At 30.4% G+C, this 22,153-nt stretch overlaps 4 protein-coding genes across 4 annotated transcripts; 2 read left to right on the plus strand and 2 right to left on the minus strand.

The window, feature by feature from the left end:
- Positions 1–1,221: 1,221 nt before the first annotated feature.
- LOC145742105 (centrosomal protein of 85 kDa-like) lies at positions 1,222–5,719 on the minus strand. Its single transcript, XM_082559864.1, has 8 exons — positions 5,655–5,719; positions 4,019–4,907; positions 3,702–3,761; positions 3,074–3,583; positions 2,723–2,926; positions 2,552–2,626; positions 2,354–2,464; positions 1,222–2,237 (listed from the first exon to the last, which is right to left on the minus strand). Exons 2-8 carry the CDS (start codon positions 4,871–4,873, stop codon positions 2,007–2,009), a joined length of 2,046 nt encoding a protein of 681 aa, XP_082415990.1. The 5' UTR covers positions 4,874–4,907; positions 5,655–5,719; the 3' UTR covers positions 1,222–2,006.
- A 756-nt stretch (positions 5,720–6,475) lies between these two features.
- Positions 6,476–7,411, plus strand: LOC145741440 (deaminated glutathione amidase-like). The gene has a single exon (XM_082559030.1). The coding sequence runs from the start codon at positions 6,545–6,547 to the stop codon at positions 7,409–7,411; it is 867 nt and encodes a 288-aa protein (XP_082415156.1). The 5' UTR covers positions 6,476–6,544.
- A 242-nt stretch (positions 7,412–7,653) lies between these two features.
- On the plus strand, positions 7,654–8,856 carry LOC145741701 (S-methyl-5'-thioadenosine phosphorylase-like). Its single transcript, XM_082559336.1, has one exon. It carries the CDS (start codon positions 7,690–7,692, stop codon positions 8,536–8,538), a length of 849 nt encoding a protein of 282 aa, XP_082415462.1. The 5' UTR covers positions 7,654–7,689; the 3' UTR covers positions 8,539–8,856.
- Positions 8,857–12,383: 3,527 nt separating this feature from the next.
- On the minus strand, positions 12,384–21,847 carry LOC145741442 (uncharacterized). Its single transcript, XM_082559032.1, has 33 exons — positions 21,798–21,847; positions 21,497–21,689; positions 21,267–21,373; positions 21,031–21,129; positions 20,786–20,936; positions 20,625–20,692; positions 20,451–20,545; positions 20,305–20,373; positions 20,092–20,228; positions 19,881–20,011; positions 19,700–19,806; positions 19,065–19,195; positions 18,925–18,995; positions 18,722–18,850; positions 18,421–18,462; positions 17,435–17,549; positions 17,108–17,238; positions 16,779–16,948; positions 16,503–16,645; positions 16,330–16,434; positions 16,140–16,266; positions 15,721–15,851; positions 15,474–15,636; positions 15,298–15,366; positions 15,093–15,226; positions 14,845–14,981; positions 14,626–14,720; positions 14,358–14,497; positions 13,687–13,852; positions 13,543–13,611; positions 13,273–13,393; positions 12,949–13,096; positions 12,384–12,696 (listed from the first exon to the last, which is right to left on the minus strand). The coding sequence occupies exons 2-33, from the start codon at positions 21,675–21,677 to the stop codon at positions 12,545–12,547; spliced, it is 3,834 nt and encodes a 1,277-aa protein (XP_082415158.1). The 5' UTR covers positions 21,678–21,689; positions 21,798–21,847; the 3' UTR covers positions 12,384–12,544.
- Between the last annotated feature and the right edge of the window lie 306 nt (positions 21,848–22,153).

A 22,153-nucleotide genomic window follows, 5' to 3' on the forward strand; every position in this document is an offset into this window, starting at 1 on the left:
AAATAATATTTAAATTTTTTAAAACACCTACTGGGGATATTTTAAAATAATTCCTAAACGCGGAAGTAACACTGACTTATTTTTCCCTTTGTATAATGTTATAGTTATATTTATTTAAAAAAAAAACTTCAAACATTTTAAAGAGACCAAAAAAATACCGCGTAAATTCGCTGCAATATATTGTGTTTTCTTGTATCATATTTAAAATGCGTTCTGCTTAAATTTATAAATACCTATTGTAGGGTGGCGATATGAGGTGAGTAACCTAACGTAAGGTGGCGATATTAAGCCTTCATAACAAAATATAAAACCTTTTACCTTAAAGTGATATGGAAAAAAAAATGAAACCGATAAGATTTCAGGCTCGAGTGGCACGTATGCAACCTTATTCGCCATTGAGCCCGGCGTTCACCGATAGCTTAAACACGTCCTAACTGCACAACCTTACCCGATAAAAATGACAAAAATTGTATCCCTTTAAAGGAATATGAAAAAAACATTCTGCAATAGTTTCTATAATTTTACCTTTTAATAAATCATCACATCCAATTTTAATAAAATTAGTTCCAATTTTTAAGGTATTTATTTTAAAAATGTCTAGTAAAACCCATGCGATCTGCTGTTACGGTACAGAAAATTTACTTTGAACTTCTCAAACACACAACGGACAACCTATTAAATTTTTTTGTTTGGATATAAATTAGCTTATAAAGGAAAAAGTGAAAAATCGTTTGTTTTCTAGAAGAAATCCTAACTGTCAATCATGAGATAGGATCCGCCCACCATGTTGTTGCTGACAACTAATTAGTTGTTTAGCTGTGTGGCGTACAAGCTTATTAACAATGGGCAACATGATATGAAATAGCTGTGGGCGTGCCAATGATTAAGGCCCCCATTTGCCTTTGTTTTATACGTTATTTAATATCTTAAATACACATATCTTCAACAGTCGGGCGTTATGTGGCACCGAAATATTCCAAATAATTTAGAAACACGTTACTCAAAATTAATATCCTTAGGGTATGATCATTACCTACACTGAATTATTAATAAATGATTAAAGTGACTTGTCAGTTATTTAAGTTTCGTGGTTTGGCAAAAAGACGTGTCGACTGACGACATCATTTAACAATATCACCGGCATTCTCTGATATTAAACGCGTTGACGGATGACGTCACTATAAGAGGTTATATTACTTTGAGGTCGAATAAACACGAAGCTTAGATTGGCGGGAAGGGATCAACGCTTTGTATTTTCAAACAAATTCCATCAAAAATACGACCACGGAAATTTAAAACGCAGCATACTTTACCATAAAATACGGTACATACAAACGAAAGTCTTTTTAATAAAATAAAAAAAAAGATTGTCGGTACAACTAATAATAGCAAAAAATGCTTTATGATTTTGATATCCCACACAAACAAACAGAGGCTATATATATATAAGTATTTAAAACTATAGAGGCATAATATATTAATGTATAATGTTTTTATGTTTGTGCAAACTAATATAACTAATATCACACTTAGGCTAGAAGTAAAATTTACAAAAAAAAACGAAGACAAAAATGAATCACTACGAATACGGTTTAATTGTTTGGCAAAAAGTTCCATTAAATAATTACTACAATAAAAATCGGGTTTATTTCTCTCACAGTATAATAAGCATTAATTGTTTGTAATTTTGTAAAAAATTTATGTGTGCTTATACAATGCAATAAATAAAAAATGTAAACAAAAAAAATAACGGGAAATTTTTGTACATTTAAACACAGTTAGCTTATTAAAGGCGCAAAAGCTTGGGTTAAATTTGAATGGCAAGAAGGCATTGTGGAAAGCACACAACAAGACATTACATTGAAAAGCAACCGCAATAACAATAAGCTCGGTATGCTAAAAATAAATTCCTTAACACACCAGAGAATACACACCAGCAATAGAGGTTCACACTTTAATCTCTTGAGCTTAGAATACAATCTCATTATTACATCACATTAACCTTTCTATTGGGTGGTGCAGTTATCACCTATATTTTCAGCATATCTATTGGACAACATAGTCCGCAATTGTTCAATGTCTTGACGGAGTTGTCGAACTTCTATTAATCTGCTGTTTGCTGCACTAACGTCGTTGCTAATGTTACATGATGAATCATCAAGATGATCTTCGGATGTTTTTACTCCAAGAAGCGAGGAAAGATTTGGATCCGATCCATCCGCAGTTTGGATTAAAACCTTTAAAAAAAATTTGGTTTTAAAATTGCGCAAGTAGCAAAAACTTTAAGCATTTATAGTCTTGCTTGGTCTATAGAAATGTGGTAAAAGACAAACACACGAATTCACTTTCGTACCTGGCTGACAGCTTTAAGTTCCTTTACTGCAGAAAAAGTTTCATTTTGTAAGCGAAGACAGGCCCGATTTTTTTCCTCAAAGTTATTTTGTAGTTTTTCTAAAGTCTTAACCTGCAGTAAGGGCAAAGATTTTAAATATCCACAAAAGTATTTTTACAGAAATAATATTTAGGGTTGGCTTTATTACATGTAACATACCCGCTCCACTAAGCCAAGTTTTTCTTCCATTAATTGTTGGTTTTGTGAGGATAAGTTAACCATAGCAGTGTGAACCTAATTTAAAAAGGATTTCAAAAATATTTTTAAAATTTATCTACATTTTTAACAGAGAAATTCAAAGAACATATAAACTAAATTTATATTTTTTACCTTGTTTGCAGATTGTTGTTTTATTCCTAAGTCTTTTCGAATGTTTGTTGTAGTTTGTTCGGCATCAACAACTTTCTCTTTTAACCTCTCTACCTCTTCCTTGTGTTTTTGTTGTCGGTCTTTACTCCGTCGTTCGAAGGCTGAAAACATTCTTGCAGCATCTTCCTGTTCTTTTTCGAATCGTATCACCTCAAACTTGTAATCCTTGAAATAATAATTTGTTTGACATAAAATATTTATTTTTCTGGGCTAGCCTATGTAATAAAGAAAATAGAAACATAAAAATTTAATGGCACAGGTTAAATTTTTTTTATTATTTTAAACAAAGTATTTTTTGTTGTAATGATTTACCTCCAATTCATCCCGTTCAGTTTTTCCTAACTCAATTTTCGAACTTTCAAGTTTTTTGATTTTGTCTTCTAAATTCTGTATTTGTCCCAAATAACTCTCTTCTTTTTCCTTAAAATCTTTAAGTTCATTTTCTTTTTCTATTAAAAGTTTTGTTTTGCTCTCTAGTTTATTCTTTAACGTAAAAACTTCGGTTATCATGTTTTCACGTTGGACTCCTAAAATATCAGTTTCGGTTTTCATTCGATTGGTTTCTTCCATAGTTGGCAAATCACCAAGATATCGCTCTAAACTTTCAACTCTTTTCTTGTACTTTTCCAGTCGTTCAGCAAAAGACTTTGCTTTTCGCTTAGTGTCCATGATTACTTGATCCTTTCCTTTAATTTCGTCCTCTAACTTTCTGACTCTGTCTTTGAAGTGAGTTCTTTCCTGTTCAATCTTTGTCTTTGCTTCAGAAAGCTGACATTCAGTTTTCCCTAGTAGTTGTTCAAGGTTGTTCACCTTCTTATGCAACTGTAATTAAAAAACAAAATTTGATTTAGTGTGGTTGTATCAGAAAAGACACTTATACTTCCTTTAATTTATTGGAAATAGGATATGCTACTCTATTATAAATTGATTTTATTTTTACCTGGACAAATTCTTTGTTATCAGAATGGCGTTTGGTGGGTAACTGTTGAGATTGCATCAACTAAATGTAAGGAGAAAATAATAAAGTATTATCAAAATGGACATTTGTCAAATGACTTGTTAACAGATTAAAAGTATTAATACCATTACAAAAGAACTTGTTCTTTATAAACTGATCAATGAAAGAAAAATTGGTTTCCACTCACCCCAGTAAAACACAAGTTAGTTAAAGTGTTTATTTTATTTACCAAAAATATACAATAAAAAATGATAAAATATACAAAAAAAAAATGGCCAAAGAGTAAAATATATACACACCTGTCTTATTGAGGCATCTCTCTCTTGAATCTGGTGCTGTAACGAAGAAACGTCAATTCTGAGTTTTAAGATAACCGATTCTTTTTCTTGCAAAATTGCGTCCTTTATCTTTAGAACAGCGTCATATTTAGTGTTGGAAAAATTTTGAGTGTCATATGCAGTATAAGCAGCTCGTAACTGAGAACTACTTGCAGCTACACTAGATCCAATGATCCCATTTGTATAACAACTGTTACTCGGTATACCACTGTACTGAGGATAGCGACCTTGTCCATGAATATGATCCAGTGAGTTCTTTAATTTCTGATGAGTAATATCGGTATACTTCATATCATCTTCTTTTGTAGTTGGTTGGTGTGTTGGTGGATTTTCTTCGTTGTGACCTTTATAAGAAGTTTTTCTTTCTAGTGATGAAGTCAATCCATTGATTGGTATCCGAGCATGAAATGCTTCTGTGGAGTGGCCTGTAACCCGAGCCTTATCAACGGTCTCCACATTTTTTCTCTCTAAAATGAAGCTTTTTTTCTCTGGCCTTAGTCGAGGTGTACAGTAGGAGTAGTCAGCCCCTATTGGTGCTTTCCCTTCTAACATATTGTTTATTTTATCTGGTGGTGGTGACTCCAGTTCAGGACTGTCCATTACACCACTGCTAAAGTCACTGTCAATAGATAATACTTCAGGTCTTGCATCAATATTTTCTTGTTCAATTCCTGTGTTTGTCAGTTCATAGTTTTTTTGTCTTAATCTTCCATTAAAATTAGATTTTAATTTGGTTGTCATATCAACACAGTAATCCGGGGCATTTGTTTGTAATTTTTGTTTAAACGGCGATCTTCTAAAGTTATTGCATGTCATCTTAGTATAAAACAACTGCTATACAAAATTTAATCTGCATAAAAACAAAGTTGAATTAAGTTTTAAGGCATTCGGCCATTAAAGTTAGATTCTATAAATTATGGATTAGAAAAAATCACACTTAGCACTTCAAAAAAAATTAAGAATTCATACTTTCTAACAATATAAACAAAAGATTTAATAAAGCGGCTATAAAATAATAAATAATAAAAAAAGCACTATTTGATGTTTTAACAATGACAAAGGATACTTATATTTATTTATTTTTTTTATATGACAAAGGATACTTATATATTTATAACTGTCAAAACTACCAACTCATGATTTATAGACCATGGTAAAAATTGTTTACGACTTATACCGAGTATAAGTTTTTACCTAAAATAAAATGGCAAAAATGCTAGAATTCTTGTTGTTTTAATTAGGAAATAAGTGTTTTCACACCAACAGTGTCAATGGCGTATTTTATTTTCAGTAATGACCAACATTTATAGTTTGGTTTCCAGAACAGTAGAATAATATCATCTAACAACTTAGCTTTTACTGTTTTATGTCTGACAACTTAGCTTATTAACAAAAACACATAACATAATTGCATAACAACACTTAAACAAATAAAGACCTACCAACCAATACAATTTAAAAGTAAACCTAACTAACAGAACTTATGCACATTTGCCTGTAAAAAATTTATATCCTACATACAGACATAACATAAATATATTAAAATCTAATTGCTAAGCAAACCAATGGTCATCTAAAGTTTTAAATAAAAGTATACCTGAAACATAAGTCTGGAATTATAGACAAGCAACAGATAGTTAAATCTATGACCAGGCAGGCGGCAACCAGACAATAATTAGAAAATAAACAACTTAATCTGACGAAAAAATGAACTTGACATCTTAGCTGACGACTTTTCCAATTTTAAATAGTTGGTGAAGACAGACAAGCATCACAAACAATACCCTAATTATTTAACATATTAAACAAATAAATTTAAAAGTCATAGCCAATAACCATAAATTAAATTACGGTTAATATTAAGTTTTATTTACAACTTAATTAAAATAAGTAGCTTATATTTAAAAAAAATTGTTATTTATTTAAAAAAACAAGCATCCGATAGGTGGGGTAAATAATTAATATTATTTAAATAATTTGTTAAAGTAATCAACTGAACACAAGTATTATTAAACACCACAATTTAACTGTTTAGTAAAAAAAATTGTATTATTTTTTTATATTTTTAAGTTAAATACTTTTTTAGAAGTTGCGATACCTAGTAATTGATGATTTCAAACCACAATTTTTTGTGCGTTTATCTGCTACTGCTACACTTCATGATTGCCAGCTCTTGATTTTCAGTATATTTTTGCAAGTTTTTTGGTTTTAATATGGGTTAGTTAATTCGGGTATTCGTAAGATTTTTGCTATTTTTTGCGATATATTATGTTTTCGAAACAGATAGTTTCTGTTACTACACCTGTTTACAAAAAATATAACACCTGTTTTAGGCACGTGATTATTAAGGTAGCACGTGATTAGCACGTGGTTAAAAGTAACATCAAGGTTTTAACAAAATTTGTTTCAATACGGGAATAAGTTGGGATGTTTTTATTAATTCTGTCAAATTTTAAAATAATATTTAAATAAAAAACATAAAGAAGTATGAGCAGTATTATTGGAGTTTGCCAGATGTGCGTTAGCTCTGATAAAGAGGCAAATTTTCTCCAAGGAAAAGAGCTAATAAGAAAATGCAAGGATCAAGGAGCTTCCATGGTATTTTTACCAGAAGCATGTGACTATATTGCTGAAAATACTGAGAAGTCTGTTGCTTTAGCTGAAAAAATAGAACCTTTTTCCTGTAAAGAGAATACTGTAAACAAAACAATATGTTCAAGATATGCAGATTTGGCTCGAGAGTTGAACCTGTGGATTTCTTTAGGAGGCATGCACAGAATGTGTAATGGTGACCCACCTGGATGTATAAGAAATACTCATGTAGTACTTAATACTAAGGGAAGTATTGTTTGTTTATATGATAAGTGTCATTTGTTTGATGTTGATATACCTGAGAAAGTTGCTTTAAAAGAAACCAACTTCACTGTTCCTGGAAAACAGATTGTGGAACCATTTACTACTCCAGCTGGTGTTTTGGGAGCAATGGTATGTTACGATATCAGATTTCCATTGATGTCGAGTTCACTTAGAAAAAAAGGTGCCGAGATTTTAACTTATCCTTCAGCATTTACTGTTCCAACAGGAAAAGCTCACTGGGAAGTCTTGCTTAGAGCTCGTGCAATTGAAAATCAATGTTATGTGGTGGCTGCAGCACAATGTGGAAAACACAATTCTAAAAGAGAATCATATGGTCACAGTATTGTTGTAAACCCATGGGGTAACGTAATAGGTTCTGTTAAAGATGAAAATGAAGTTGGTATGTTTACTGCAGAGATTGATATAGATTACCTTCATAAATTGAGAACTGAAATGCCTGTATTTCAACATAGTAGATGGGATCTTTATGACAAATAAAAACTACAGTGTACTCATTCAATATTTATGTGTTGTTGATTAAATGCTAATAAATTAATCAGTGTTTTTTAGGTTGTATATCTGTAATTAGATTTGCATTTCTTAAATTTATTTTTTGATTTTTATAAATATATTTTTTAAATATATGTTTATTACTTTGCTATAATTTAGGCCAATTAACTTAATGTACTTTAATTTCTTACTATTTTTATAATTTTGTATGTTTATATTTTACAGGTTGTTATTAGGAAGGTAAAAAGTAAAATTGTTTAAATAAAATGAATTTAAATGCAATTTGGGACAACAATGACAATGTTAAAGTTGGAATAATTGGAGGAACTGGAATGAAAGATATGGAGATTTTTGCAGTAGAAAAAACTGAAAAAATTGCAACTCCCTATGGAGATCCATCAAGTCTTTTAACTTTTGGAAAAATTCATGAAATAGAATGTGTACTTTTGTCAAGACATGGCCCTGATCATAGTATCATGCCAAGTAATGTAAACTACCGAGCCAACATCTTTGCCTTGAAGAAATGTGGTTGCACTCATATCATTGCAACCACTGCTTGTGGATCTTTGAAGGAGGAAATGGCTCCTGGGCACTTTGTCATTCTGGATCAATTTATAGATCGAACTTCCAAAAGGAGTTCAACCTTTTATGATGGAGCTGAGAGTAGTTTAAAAGGTGTTACTCACATACCAATGAAAAATCCTTACTCTCATAAACTAAGGGAAGTCTTAATTTCTGCATGTGAGAAATCTGAAATAGTTTTCCATAAATCGGGAACTGTGATCACCATAGAAGGACCGCGCTTTTCTTCTTATGCTGAAAGCCTCTTGTTTAGATCATGGGGAGGATCTGTGATCAACATGACAGCAGTGCCTGAGGTTGTCTTGGCAAATGAACTAGGAATCATGTATGCTTCAATAGCTATGGTGACAGATTATGATTCCTGGAGAGAGAGTGAAGAAGGAGTTGACGTTGAAAATGTAATGAGGGTCATGCGGGAAAATAAAATCAAGGCAACTAAGATTTTAAGTGCATCTATTAAAATCTTATCTGAACAAGACTGGAAGAAAGATATTGTGAAGGCCACTGCCATTGCTAAGGCAGCTGTTATGTGAAATTCTTTACTCTCCTTATAAGGTCCTAAGCTTAATATAAACTCCTGTCATAATGTTACTATGTTGAAAATCGTGTTGTTGTTTATGGATTGTTAAATATAAAAATCATTGTAATGTGGAAAAAGAAATACATTTGCACACTCGTACAGTTGCAGTAAGTTGAAAATTTCCACAAAGTTCATTATTTTTGCATGCAATGTTCTAAATCTTGTTATTATATTACCCACTATTACTTACCATTTGTTGCTCTAAATTTTTAGTAATTATCATACTTGAAAAATGTTTTTGTCTTAATCAATAGCTTCTTATTCATCAAAGTTACAGTTTCATTAATTATTAATTAAAGAGGTATAATAATTTTATTTAAAAGTTCGAAAATCCCTGCATTTACCATGTGACTTTACATTTAAATCTGAATGAGAAGTATTGTCAGAAATGAAATATATTTTAAAATAGCAAACAAGCCAATTACAATGGAGGTATATATTGTTCGTTTTTCATCTCGTACAGGTACAAAAATCAATTGTTGCACTTCGATAAAAATTTTTCTATTAATCATAGACTGTCCTTCTTTCACAGAGACTCGATAAAAGTGAATCACAAGCAAAATCCGCCATCCGATATCCCAACGGATATTTATGCAAGTAAGCACAATCCTGTCCACCACCAAAGTCGTTCGGTTCGCCCGGGAAAAAGTTTGTGTCTTTGGTGGTTGCTCTTTGACCGTCTATCCACCTCCACACCCCTTCCTCGTTCAAATCGTTTAAACCGATCCAGGTACTAAACCTAGTTTTTTCGGAGATTATATTTTCAGCAATATACCTGTTTATAAAATTATATTACAATTTAAAGTTATAATTTGTTATGTACTATCGTATTGTTGTGCCTTCATTTATTTATTCTTTAATTTTTTTTTTTAAAACGAGATTTTATTTTAGTTATCATAAAATTTATTTTGTTATTGATATTTTGAAATTGTCTTACTTTCTAGTTATGTTTGATCGAAGACCAACCGTTGCCAGATTTCCACCTTTACCTGCACAATATTCCTGCGACTGATTAAATGTTGCTCCATTCCTTCTTACCAGATATTCAAAACCATTGAAGATTGGAATCCAACCAACATCTACATTGAACGGTAATTTAAAACACGTTATCTTTTTTCGGAAATTTTAAAATTTTTTTCGTCGTTATTTGGCAAAAGCTAAGCAACAAAAATTCTGCCTATACGATATTATAGTGTTTTGGCTTTACGTTTACAAAATACAGAAAGACATGACCACCAATATATTTTACCTTGTTGTATTTTTTGTACAAGTCTCTGGGTATCATTTGTTGCCAGCAAAACCTCCGATTCCAGACTAGAAATTTTAGAAGTTAAATTGTGCACCGTTGCGTTTATTTTTCTATCCCGAATTTGTAGATATTCAACATCAGTTGTTATATTTGAGTGAGCGTCTTTCTCTGCTCTTTCGAACAGGGCTTGTATACGGTTTTTGTGGTTGTTGTTTGTGGTCTTAAAATACAGAAAGGGTTAGTTACAGCTGTTGGCTCATATGTTATAAAGAATAAGTATTGCAAACCTAACTTACGTCTATAAATGTTGTTACTGGAGTATTGTTAGTGGATATTTGGTGTGAATATTTTGGTGCATCATTTTTTTCCGGGGTAAACACCTAAACAACATTTAATATTTAAAAATTTATTTTAATCATGATAAAGTATTATTAGATCAGACAAATTTTTCAATATTTTGTATTTTTTTACCAAAATAGGCGGTAAGCGTTACTACATAAGATATTTTTATTGACTTATAATTACCAAAGAAAGCGAATATGTCTGTTAGACTTCCTTAGTACACAGAACAAAGATATCGGAAATAACATAACATGCCTTAAAATAACAACCACATTTATTTACGCTAAGTATAGTAAAGCTATAAAAGGACATCAGGTTATCAATTGCATCATTTTAAAGGTTTAAACAAGCGCTTACTTATATATGTTATTGTGTTAGTTCGTGCATAAAAAGTGAATACTAATAAGTCACGAAAATGTACATTCGCCGCACATTGCATGTAAATTAAACCTAGCGTTCGAAACACTGTATTGCCAATCCGACCTGTGCATGGGGCAATTAAACACGTTTTAAACATAAAGTAATCGTATAATAGTAATCATGTGGATAGAACATAAGATGTAGCGCTATCGTCACGTTGGTATATAACGTTTTGTTTGTTATACTGCCATAGGTTGACCCCAAAAGACGACCAATTTCTTTAATTGTATGAACTTTGGTCGACTCGTTTGCATTTAAAGATTTACATTTTTTAAGTTTATAATTAAGGAAAGAAACTTATCTAAACGCAACCAAAATTTTTAACGTTTTTTTCAAGAAATTTAATAAATGATTTAAATTTTATTATGTTTTATTTGTTAAATACTTTTTAAACTTACCTTGATGAACATAACGATGTTTAAGATTAATGACAACACTGAAAATACGCCGAAAATAATTACTGCAGTTTTCCATTTCTTTAATCCCAGAAGTTTTAAAGTATCTGTCAAAAAAAAATTACTTAAAAAATAAAAAAAAGGAATCGAGTAATAATCGCAATATTTAATTAAATATTGATTAATTCCATAATTTTGGAAATTTTATCATTTTTACGGTAATTTTTTTTAATATTTGTCAAAGAAAGAAGGTTTGGTTTAAATAATATAATAAATTATTAAAGACATAAATTGATTAATTAACGTTTTTGAAATTAAATTAAAATTTTCCGATTTTTATTGATTTTTAATTATGTTGTTGTTTATCAAAGTTTTACCAAAAATTCCTAAAAACACAACCACGTGAGCCGTAAAAATGACATCATCAAAATCGTTAAAAACGTACTTGGAAAAAATTCAAATGTTGAAATAATTTGGCATTGCGGCTTTAAGAATTATGCCTAAGTTTACGTATGTTAAAAATTACTCAAGTTCCTCACAAAATGTTTAAATTTTAACTAGCTTTTATTCACTTACCATTTCTAGAGTCTTCTTCGTTATTTTGTCGTCTCCAATTATTTAGTTCAATTCCCCGATTTCTGCTCATCTTTTTATATGTGGTTAAAATCAATTATTTTTTCCGAAATTTTCTTTAAAGCAGCTGATTTTAAAATCTTTATACAAAAAATATATCTTAAGATTATACTCTACCAATTAAGACAATATAACTAATTAATAATATAATGTTATAAGTTAATTAAGCTATTCGTTTAATAAAAATTATTTGGTATATAAAAATAAAAATAAACTTTTAAATGCTCGTATATTAAACGTCCGCTGTTCACTTCAAATCTTTATGACTAGAAACTGAATAACCAGATGTTATATACGTTAAATTGTACGACTTTCGTTTGCCATGCATAGTAAACGTGCGCAGCGCTTTAATATGTGACATGCCTAAAACTAATTAATCTTTTATGGCATGATTTAAATAGAAACTATAAAAATGATCGTATCTTACCTTCTTGATAATTTCCCTTTAAAAATTTATAAAGCACCTGTAGCATATATATTTTTGTTATTAACTGATGTTTATAAATTAATATTTATAATAAGCGTTTGCATTTTTTTAGAGTAGGTAATACATCTGTAACAATGTAATTAAGTATTTCTTTATTATTAAATTAATTGCCATCATATGTAAGTTAATTGCGTAAGAATATAAATACGTGAATATTTCTACTGGTTGTCTTCTTGCCAAAAGTCCAACTAAAGATTTTCAAAGAAAAACTAATTTGTGCAACGTTTATTAATGAAATGTGTCATAATATTACATTACTCAATAGTTTAGCATACGTAAAAATCGTGTGCTTCTTTAAGTATATAAAGAAATTAAACTTCGGAAGTTATAACAACGTTTAAAAAAACAATTTTTACAGTTTTTTTTTAACTCGAGCACATTTTTCACTTGTGTACAAATATTTTAATGAATTAAAAATATTTTAAAGTAGTTTTTAAAGTTCTTCCTTATTGATTGTTGTAATTTTCTTCTGTAAAAATTCGACAATTTCTTTCGCGTTATCAAACTTGGGTTCTTCTTTTAATGCGGATCCCTTGTAATAATGATAAGATGGAAATTGTTTAACAGCAAGGTGATAACAAACAACTGTGTTCATAAAAAAATTATACAGATTATGTTCTTACAATATCTTTTAATTTTACCTTTTAATTATATTTTTTGTAAAAATTGGAAAAGATTTTGTATTAGAGCTTGACAATTTTTTTTTGTAAAGGAAAATATAATAAGTTAATTTTTATGCCCATAAATTCACTTGGTTTTTAACATAAATTTCGACGAATTTACATCGTTATTCGTATGACCCAATTAGAAATATTTTTGTAATTGGTAATTACTCACGTCCTTGTTCAGGACTTCGATGACAGTCTACCGCCCCGACACCCACGTGACTAAGCGAGGATAAAATATCAGACGCGACCCGAAATTGTTGTCTGGGTGGTTTACATCGTGCGTAGAACAACGAGTGAAACATAATGACAGAGTGATCCTAAAATAAAACTAATTTAAATTGGCAATGACTTGTTAATAACGTTTTTGTTACAACAGATGTTGAATTTTTATATCTTTTGTCTAAACCATAATGTTTATACACTTTGAATTAAAGTAGATGTAGTTAAAATACGCTGTAGAGATTTGAGTTTTGTGGTTTAAAATTTTACTCACGTGACTCGTTAAGAAATCGGTAAACGTGGTGTTTCCGAGATGGGTCACGTGACCGTATTCCTTAGAAGACATGTCCTGCCAGGCAGTCGGGCGAGGTTTTTTAGCAAGTGATCTTCTTGGACTAAACAAAAATAAAAAAATTAGAAAGTTGTTTTTTTAGAATTTTATCTTCAGATTAGCATGTGCATCTTGTTGATAACTTTGTTAATTTATTTATGCTTTATATACAAGTTTTTAAATGTAACAAAGTTGATGTCCGACTTAACTTACTCTTTCATAAATGTTACAATGGCGGCTTTAGTAAAAGCTCCTTCATACTTGTACTGAAATTCACCTTTTCTATAAACCAAATTGAAACATAAACACCTATTCGACATTCTGTAAAAGTTAAAATTGCTTAAAAACATAACTTACCTAAAGTATAAAACTGTCGGAAAACTATTGATCGAATACTTTTTGCTTATTTCTTTTTCCCAACCAGCATTTATAGCTGTTAACTTTGCCGATGCGCTTACGTTATATAACATATCTGCTGCTTGTACATATTCTGGCTTCATCTGATTTAAACATATCTCACAAGCTGCAATCAAGTTGTTAGTTGTTATAGTACAGTGGCACATATTTTGTTGTTAAGTTTTGGATTTAGATTTTAACTAAATGATATCTTTTATTCAATTATCTTATTGATAATTTTTTTTTAATGGTAAACACAAACTTCAGAGTCAAATTAAATTTGCTTTAAAAAACTTACACTTTTAAGGCAAGGTTACAGGATTAATATACCGGCAGCGTGGTGTAGTGGTAAGAACACTTGTTACACCACACATGGGGTCATGGGTTCAATCCCCACTGATCTCATGCTATAGCGCCCTTGAGTAAGGCGCTATAAACGGTATGAACTCCTACTGAGCCAGCACTTAATCAGCAGTATAATTATGGGGCAATTATAATCTATAATATCCCAAACTGCCAAAGGCAACTCGAGACTGGGTCGGAGTAACTGATGTTACTCTATGTTTAGGTCGCGCATTTGACTTTCCCACATCGAGGATAAAGATATATACAATATGTTATTGTTAAAATACCGTTGATATAAAAGAAAACTAGAACGTCTCGATATTTGGCAAGATATTTGTCGAAAGTGTCGATGTTTAAGTGCTCTACTTGACTTGTTTCACTAATCCATTGCACTGTAGTTTCTGGTTTGTTCTTGTCCTCAACTGGACTGAACAAAAGTTATAAATTTGTGTTGTTTAAAAAATATTAAATTAAGTTTGATTTCATTGCAAAAAGCTATCAAGTTTTTGTTTGCCTGACTTGAGTAGTTAACTATAATTCAGTAATTTAACTTACTTGTCAATGAATTTAAGAAATGATTTTTTGTCTCTGGGGCCTTGATATTTAAATTTCTTTTCACCGTCTTTGAAATACCAAAATGTTGGATAACCCTAAAAAACAGTAAAGAAATTGTTTTAACCCTACGTGTATTGATTGAAATAAAGGCTCTTACCTATTTTAATTATCATAACAATTAACTTTATTCTTACACTCAAATTATAATTTTTGGTTTACCGTCAATTTAAATTCATCCATAATATTTCTGTGTTTAAATGCATCGATTATCCCAATCGAAATATCATAATCTTCATCGTCAACCTCGACTGCCGTTTGGAAAAACGGTCGCTTTGCTGTTTTACAAGCTCCACAGCCTTTAAATTATAACAATGTATGGTAGAAATATTAAGTATAGTCTAAACTCCAACTGTATTAATAAATTTTTTTGATTCAAGTTTTAGTTACGTTCACTTGGTTGAACAAACCTGGGGAATAAAACATGACAAACGCTTGACTTTTTTCCTCCAAGAAAGATCGTAAATTTGTCGAGTTCAATGACGTCACGGCACGTGGTTTTGATTTTAAAATTTCGTCACCCAGTTCAGTTTTGCTGGGTGCGCTGTTCGTAAAAAAATGTTTAAACCATATAAATAACACTAGGAATTAAAATAAAGGTTTTTTCAAGGGCACCTTGTCATAAATTCAACAACAGAATCAGTTGTTCTTTTTCCTGGATATTTATTTGCAAATTTTCCATTTCTGAAATTAATAACATTGATGTTAAAGTAACTTTTTGTCTTGCTTATTTTGAAAATAATCTAAGTTTACTTAAAATAGTAAAATAGGGATTGTATTACACATCTTACTCAAAATAAAGCATTGTTGGATATCCGTGCACCTCGTATTTTTTGAGTAAGTTTTTGTTCACACTACCATCCACAATTACTAGTTTTGATTTCGGGTTTTTAGTTACTAAAATGTCAGCAGCTTTCTGGAACTTCGGCTTAAACTGACGACAGTGACCACACCCTATTAAAATAATTGTGTTAAAGTTAACTGAAAGTTGTTATATTTTGTAATTTTAGGCAAAAAAACTTTAACCCAAAAACTTACATGACGTTTGGAACATGACTAAAACTTTTTGATGTTTTTTAATAAAAATATTAAAGTTGTCGTCGTTTAATGAAGTTATGTTTGTTTCGGGTTGCTGTAAAATTAAATCTTCCTTTTTTGGCTCTGTTGGTCTATAAAAATGAATTACTTGGTGCTTAGTTGTTGCTTGCAATCCTTGTGATAACATTAAATATTTATGTGTATACTAGTTGTTATTTTTACTTTCTTTTTATAGTTTAGTGTGCTAAGGACAATGTTTAACAAAGTATCATACGTTTTTTAAGCACTTGATAATCGTATATTATAATAAATGTGTTTAGGAGCTATTAAGAAAATGTGTATTGTTCAGAATTGCCATTTAAAGGTGTTAGTTTATATAGATTGCGCTGTGTTGTAAAAAAGTGCATTCCACCACCTACTTTTTCATAAACTCAACTATTGCATCGGCAGATGGGCTTCCGGTGTATTTAAACTTATACTTGCCATCCCGAAAATAAGCAAAAAAGGGATACGAATTTATATCAAATTTTGCTTTTAAATTTTGATCTAAAACAAAAAAATAATAATTTATTGTTTTGTTTTGTAACAAAAAGGCGTTGACTAAATTACTTTGTGCAATGTTAACGGCAACCAAGGTAGCTTCAGGTTTTTCGTCATCTAGTCTCGAAGCAGCCTCTTCGAATGGTCGTCTTATTTGCAAACAAGCAGAACAAGCTGTTTAAATAAAAATGGTTAAATAAGTTGAGGTTATTTAAAACTTGGTAGTGTTTAACTTTGCTTACTGGGCGAATAAAACACGACCATCATATATTCTTGTTCTTTTGCAAACTGGTCAAAACCTTGATCACTTAAATGATAAATGTCGTCTGCCGATTCTTGCATTGACCAATCAGGATGAGTTGTTGGTGTTTTTGGTTTCACTGGACTGTGATAAAATATTTCACGTTAATATTACTATTTAATTAAAATTCGGAATACTATTTCTGTTAATCCAAAAAAAATATTTTAGTTTTCGAACTAAGATTTGTTTGCAGTAATATAAATTTTAAATTTGTTACTTTTTGGCGAATTCCAATAGATCTTGGCTTGCTCGAGACTTGGTGTATTCGAATTGTTTGATACCATTATAGTACCAGAATATTGTAGGAACCCCCATATCCACTGTCCAAACTCGATAAATTTCTTCACCGTAAATTTCGCTGTCGATCACGGCCACTTTAACAGGGATCTTTGAATATTTAAAACATCAGTTTAGAAACAACGTCGTCTATTTAATAGATGCCTACACATTTTAAACTATACTGTATTATTGAAAATAAAACATTAATTATGTGTTCGTTTATATTTAAAATGTAATACTGTTTTTTGCAGCCAAAGAAAAGGTAACCTCTTGATCGATCAAGGCTTTGGCGCAATCAGCTAATTCCTTTCTGACTTGTTGGCAATTTGGACAATCTTCGCTGTAAACTGTCAACAATACTTTAGGATTGGAGTGAACAAATTCGTACCAGGATTTATCTTTTATAAAAGTAAGTGAGATTAAATTTATTTAATTAATAAACTAATCTGATATTTAGCTATGATATATACACAAATGTTTTACAAGTAGCATAACCTACTTTTCCGTGTTAGAATATGGTAGGGTAAACAAGCAATATTTTTTTGGTAATTAAATACAGCATTTATAAGTTGAAAGTGTTATTCTGAATTTTACCAGTAAGATGATGTAGTAGTTCTGCGTGCTTAATATTTGTCCAAAACTTGGTGGTGTAGTTCGCTGCCAATGTTTTGTTTTCGTTTAATTCGACGAATTTGACAAAATCTTTTGCCTATTTTTCAATCGTTATTAGATAAATATTTTCCACAAATAAAACATATTTAAATATACTTTAGATTTTAACTAAAGTATGCACAGTTAAGATTTACTACTGATAGGGTCAAATGCAAAAAGTTTACGTATAGTTAAGTTAACTAACCCGAGTTTTACAAATCTTGAGTAACAATTTATGACTTTAGGCATAAAAAAAAATTTACTCCAGATTTTATTAAACTCGGGTTGATGTTTTTCCACGTTCTGCATTTAAACCAAGCCTTTAAGTTATTCAGTAAGTATTATAGCTCAGAAAGACCTAAAGGTGCAGCTTCATCTTTTATTAGTTTTAAACTTAGTAAACATAATGACCGTTATTTGATACAAAGACGAGTACTGTTTAAATAAGTTGCAACATAAAATAGTTGAAAGAAAAGAATGTAATTACTAATTTGATTAGATTGATAGCAAATAAAATTTAATAAATAGTTATTTTTACAGACTTAAAGCGACAGATTGAATGATTAAAGAACATATTTATATTATGTTAGTATATATAAAAAAACAAAATTATAAAGTACTTACGTTATACAAAGTATTAGGAATTTACAAATTATTAAAAAAACCCTTCATTGACATTTGATCCTTAAAATTAATATATAATTTACATTTGATTACATAATAAAAAATATGATAGTTAGTTTGATACAGATTGTACTAAGAACGCTGCAGTTAAGGTTAGGTTTTAAAAGATGCAGAAGTATTAGTCTAACATATAAATTAATGCTTCATAACACTAACAGCTACACTAGAAAAGGTTTACTATTTAAAAAATTTGTAAATTTGTTGGTAATATGAGTTAGATAAAATATTTATAGTTCACTTTTCACTATTCCGCTTTTCTCGGAAAGAAAGTCCACGAAACTTTTTTCCTGCTCCGTTTAATAATTGACAAAGAAAGTTTTTTCACCAATGTTCGGTTTACAAAAATCAATTGATTTTTGTGATAAAAATGATTTGATGAAGGCAAGAAGTACATAAAAATAAACATTAAAAATATGTTTAATTTTTTTTTAACTAAATGCTTATCCTTCATTTATATTAACCCATAACCATGTATGCTACATCTAATTGTTAAATGGCAAGAATATAACAAAAAAAGGGAGAATTTGATGAAAAAATGCTACGTACCACTCTGCCTCCACCATATTTCTCTTCATTCTTCCCGTAATTGAGATAATAAAATGTTGGATATCCTTTAACTTCATATGTGCTACACACCTCCTTACTTTTGGTACAATCTACAGCAGCAAGCACAACCTGAGAAAAAACAAAAACTTATTTTCTAGTTCCCTTTTTAGCAGGATTTATATAACTTTGGATATACTGTTTACCTTGTTGTTATCAGCAAATTGAGATGCTGCATTAACATATTCAGGTTTTGCTGCTTTACAATGGCCGCACCCTAAACACAGTTTGGGGATTAATACAGTAAGTTAGTTTGTGAAAACACATTCTTTGAAAGGAAACTTACAAGGAGCATAAAACATTACAAGCGAATGCTTCTTCTTTCGAACCGCAGCTTTAAAAGATTCATCGTCGAGATGTAAAACATTTGATTCTACCTCACTCCAATCTTTTTCTGGAGGAGGAGGCTCGCTTGGACTAAGAAAAAAAATGTTACCAGAGTTAAATAAAGTTGTAATGTTCTTAATGGTTTAATACAGAGAAATTATTATACATGAATTTCAAAAAAAAAAAAAACCTCACTAAAACTTGGTTTTAAAATTAAATTTTGAAAATCAAAAACTTTAATATTATTTTCACATTTTCACAGTTAGGTACGGCAAAGGTTTTAATACAATTTTGGGAATTTGACAATTAATCTTACTAGACTAACAATACAGGGAAATATATAATTTCCTAAATTGGTTTTAAAGTATTTTATAATCATACTCGGCAGCTTTGCCACGTTTCGGGTTGTTATATCCACTTATTGGTACTTAAATTTAATTGATGGTTATTTTTCAATTAAATTGTGCGTTTTAATAATATGACATTGTTTAAAGTGGTATCATTCAACTTTGCTAACAAAAGTTTACCTATATCATAATAACAAAAAATTTCCATTTCATTTTTACAAATTTCTGATCTAACTAAAAGTCTTACTTTTGAATGTAAGCAACAATTCCCTCAGCATCTCTCTTAAATGCACCGGAAGCATCATATTTCTTTTCTCCATTTTCAAAGTAAATTATCGTTGGGTAGCCTGTTACCTGTTAACACAAGTATTAATATATAAGTTTTACCCAAAACAACCTTAAGCTTAAGCAAATGTAATGTTACTTACCTTATATCTGTCACCGAATTCTCTGTATTTAGTTGCATCCAAGGCAGCCAACTTTCCACTGATTTCTTGTTCTTTAATTTGAGTTGCTGCTTTGTCCCATTCTGGTTTTAGATTTTTACAATGGCCACACCCTTTTTAAACAAAAAAAAACAATAGTATTGTAACAGAAAAGAGATTTTACTAAAACCTTTAATGATAAACATTTTCTTACATGGTGCATAGAAAAACACTAAAACCTTCTCATTTTCTGCGATAAAAGAATCAAAATTATCTCCGGTTAAATGATCAACATCATTTTCCATGTCTGACCACTCAACTTCTGGTTCCTTTTCTTTAGGAGGTTGGGGACTGCAAATTAAAATAATAATAAAGTAAAACCATTATGCTTCATATTGTTAAATTTACAGTCTACAATACAACTTACTCATTCAACCAGCCCTCCAAATCTTCCTTCTTATGGCCAGCTCCATATTCAAATTTCTGTTTTCCTTGGCTGTTTAAAAATAAATACAAAGTTCAGATTCAAAAATATAATTTCTAAGTGCAATACTCTAGTAAAAATAAACTTACTCAAAGTAGATGGACTTTGGAAAACCAGTGACGTTGTATGTTTCTCGAATGGATGTTGCATCTTTCATACCTTCCGCATCAACGCCAGCCATTATCTGAAATAATATCAACTCTTAAATAATCTGTTTTTGCTTGGCTTGGGTAGTGCTTAATAAACATAACTTGTCAACTTACCACTTTTCCTTTAAGTTCTGTGGCAACCTCTGCAAAAACAGGCTTGAAACGCTTGCAGTGACCACACCCTTTAAAAGAAAATTTGCAACTTTAAGATAACCTTTTAATGTGATTTTACTGAAACACATTTAAATGAATGCAGTCACATGTTTAATACTTACATGGTGCATAAAACATGACCAGCATGGGTTTGTTTTTGTTTATCAACTTGTTAAGTTGTTTTTCTGATTCAATTTGAACAACATCTTTTGCAGATTCTTCTTCAGACCATGGCCCATCTGACTTTGGGTTTTTTAAGAAAGCCACAATTGACTATAACAATTAAAAAAACAATGTTTTTTAAAGGTTGGTGATAAATGGATTAAGGATTTTTTGTGTTTTCAATTATACTTATGGTATAGACTACCTTGACAGTAAATCTTCTGTCATATGCAGAACTGAATTCCCCATCTTTATAATGTTGAATGTCAACTGGCTTTGGAGAAGCCTTTTGTTTTTTGCAAAGCTGAAAATCATATATTATAAGTTGAAGTGCAGTATAATAAAAATATCCTATTTTATAAATAGAAATATATACATATGTCTTTAACATAGTGTTTTTGTTGTACAAATTAAAACGCTTAATAAAAGTTTATTTTAAACCTTTTTCCCTTCTTTTGTGCTACAATCTACCCAAGCCAGTGTCCCAGTTCCCTTTGAAATGGATGCTGCCTCTCCAAATATGTCAAACTTTTTTGTTGCTGCAGATTCTGGTTATGGAAAAAGCATATTAAAAAGATTACACAAACAAAATATAGCCAATTTTGAAAGTACACAGTATACACAAATTTAAATAAAGACATATCCTTGCTGATTTTCTTTGTGAAACTTACCATTTTCTGCAAACAATACTAGAATGTTGGTTTTAGTTCTTAAGAGTTTTTTGAAGGCTTTAATTGTTTCGATTTCTTCCAGAAATTTAGTGTTGTCAGATTTCTTTTTCGCTTCCACACAAACCAAATAATTTAAAGTTAAACAAAAAAACAAGGTCAACATAAATCGAAACATCGTCATGTTGAACAAAACCTAAAAAGCAAGTGCACAACATGACGTTAAGTTTTGTTTATCTATTACATTAATTATCTTTTACTTCCGGCCTGCCCGTATGTACATACAAAATAACAAAAAATGTACCTTATACCTTAACCCTTGCAAAAATCCTTGGCTAGGTTAATATTTATTTTTTTAAATTGATGTTTAAGGTGATTTACCATTCATTATACTGTTCAACACCGGTTTTACTACAAATTTCAAAATGTAAATATGTAATCAGCTGTTTCCGGGTTGTTAGACACGTGTGTATTATTTTTCCCACGTCATACCGTTTCTTTTTTCGCATGAATAGTTTTATTTTATTTAGTTTGTCCCCCTTTTTGTTCTAAATCCGTTGTTTAGCTAACACTTACTAAGTTAGCTAAATTCGTATAATATACTAACAAATAGGAGCAAAATAGGTTATAATCAAATTTGCTGTTTTAGATTTTTTTTAC

Source organism: Corella eumyota, chromosome 2 (assembly GCF_963082875.1).
Source record: "Corella eumyota chromosome 2, kaCorEumy4.1, whole genome shotgun sequence".
In the NCBI taxonomy this organism is placed as follows: domain Eukaryota; kingdom Metazoa; phylum Chordata; class Ascidiacea; order Phlebobranchia; family Corellidae; genus Corella; species Corella eumyota.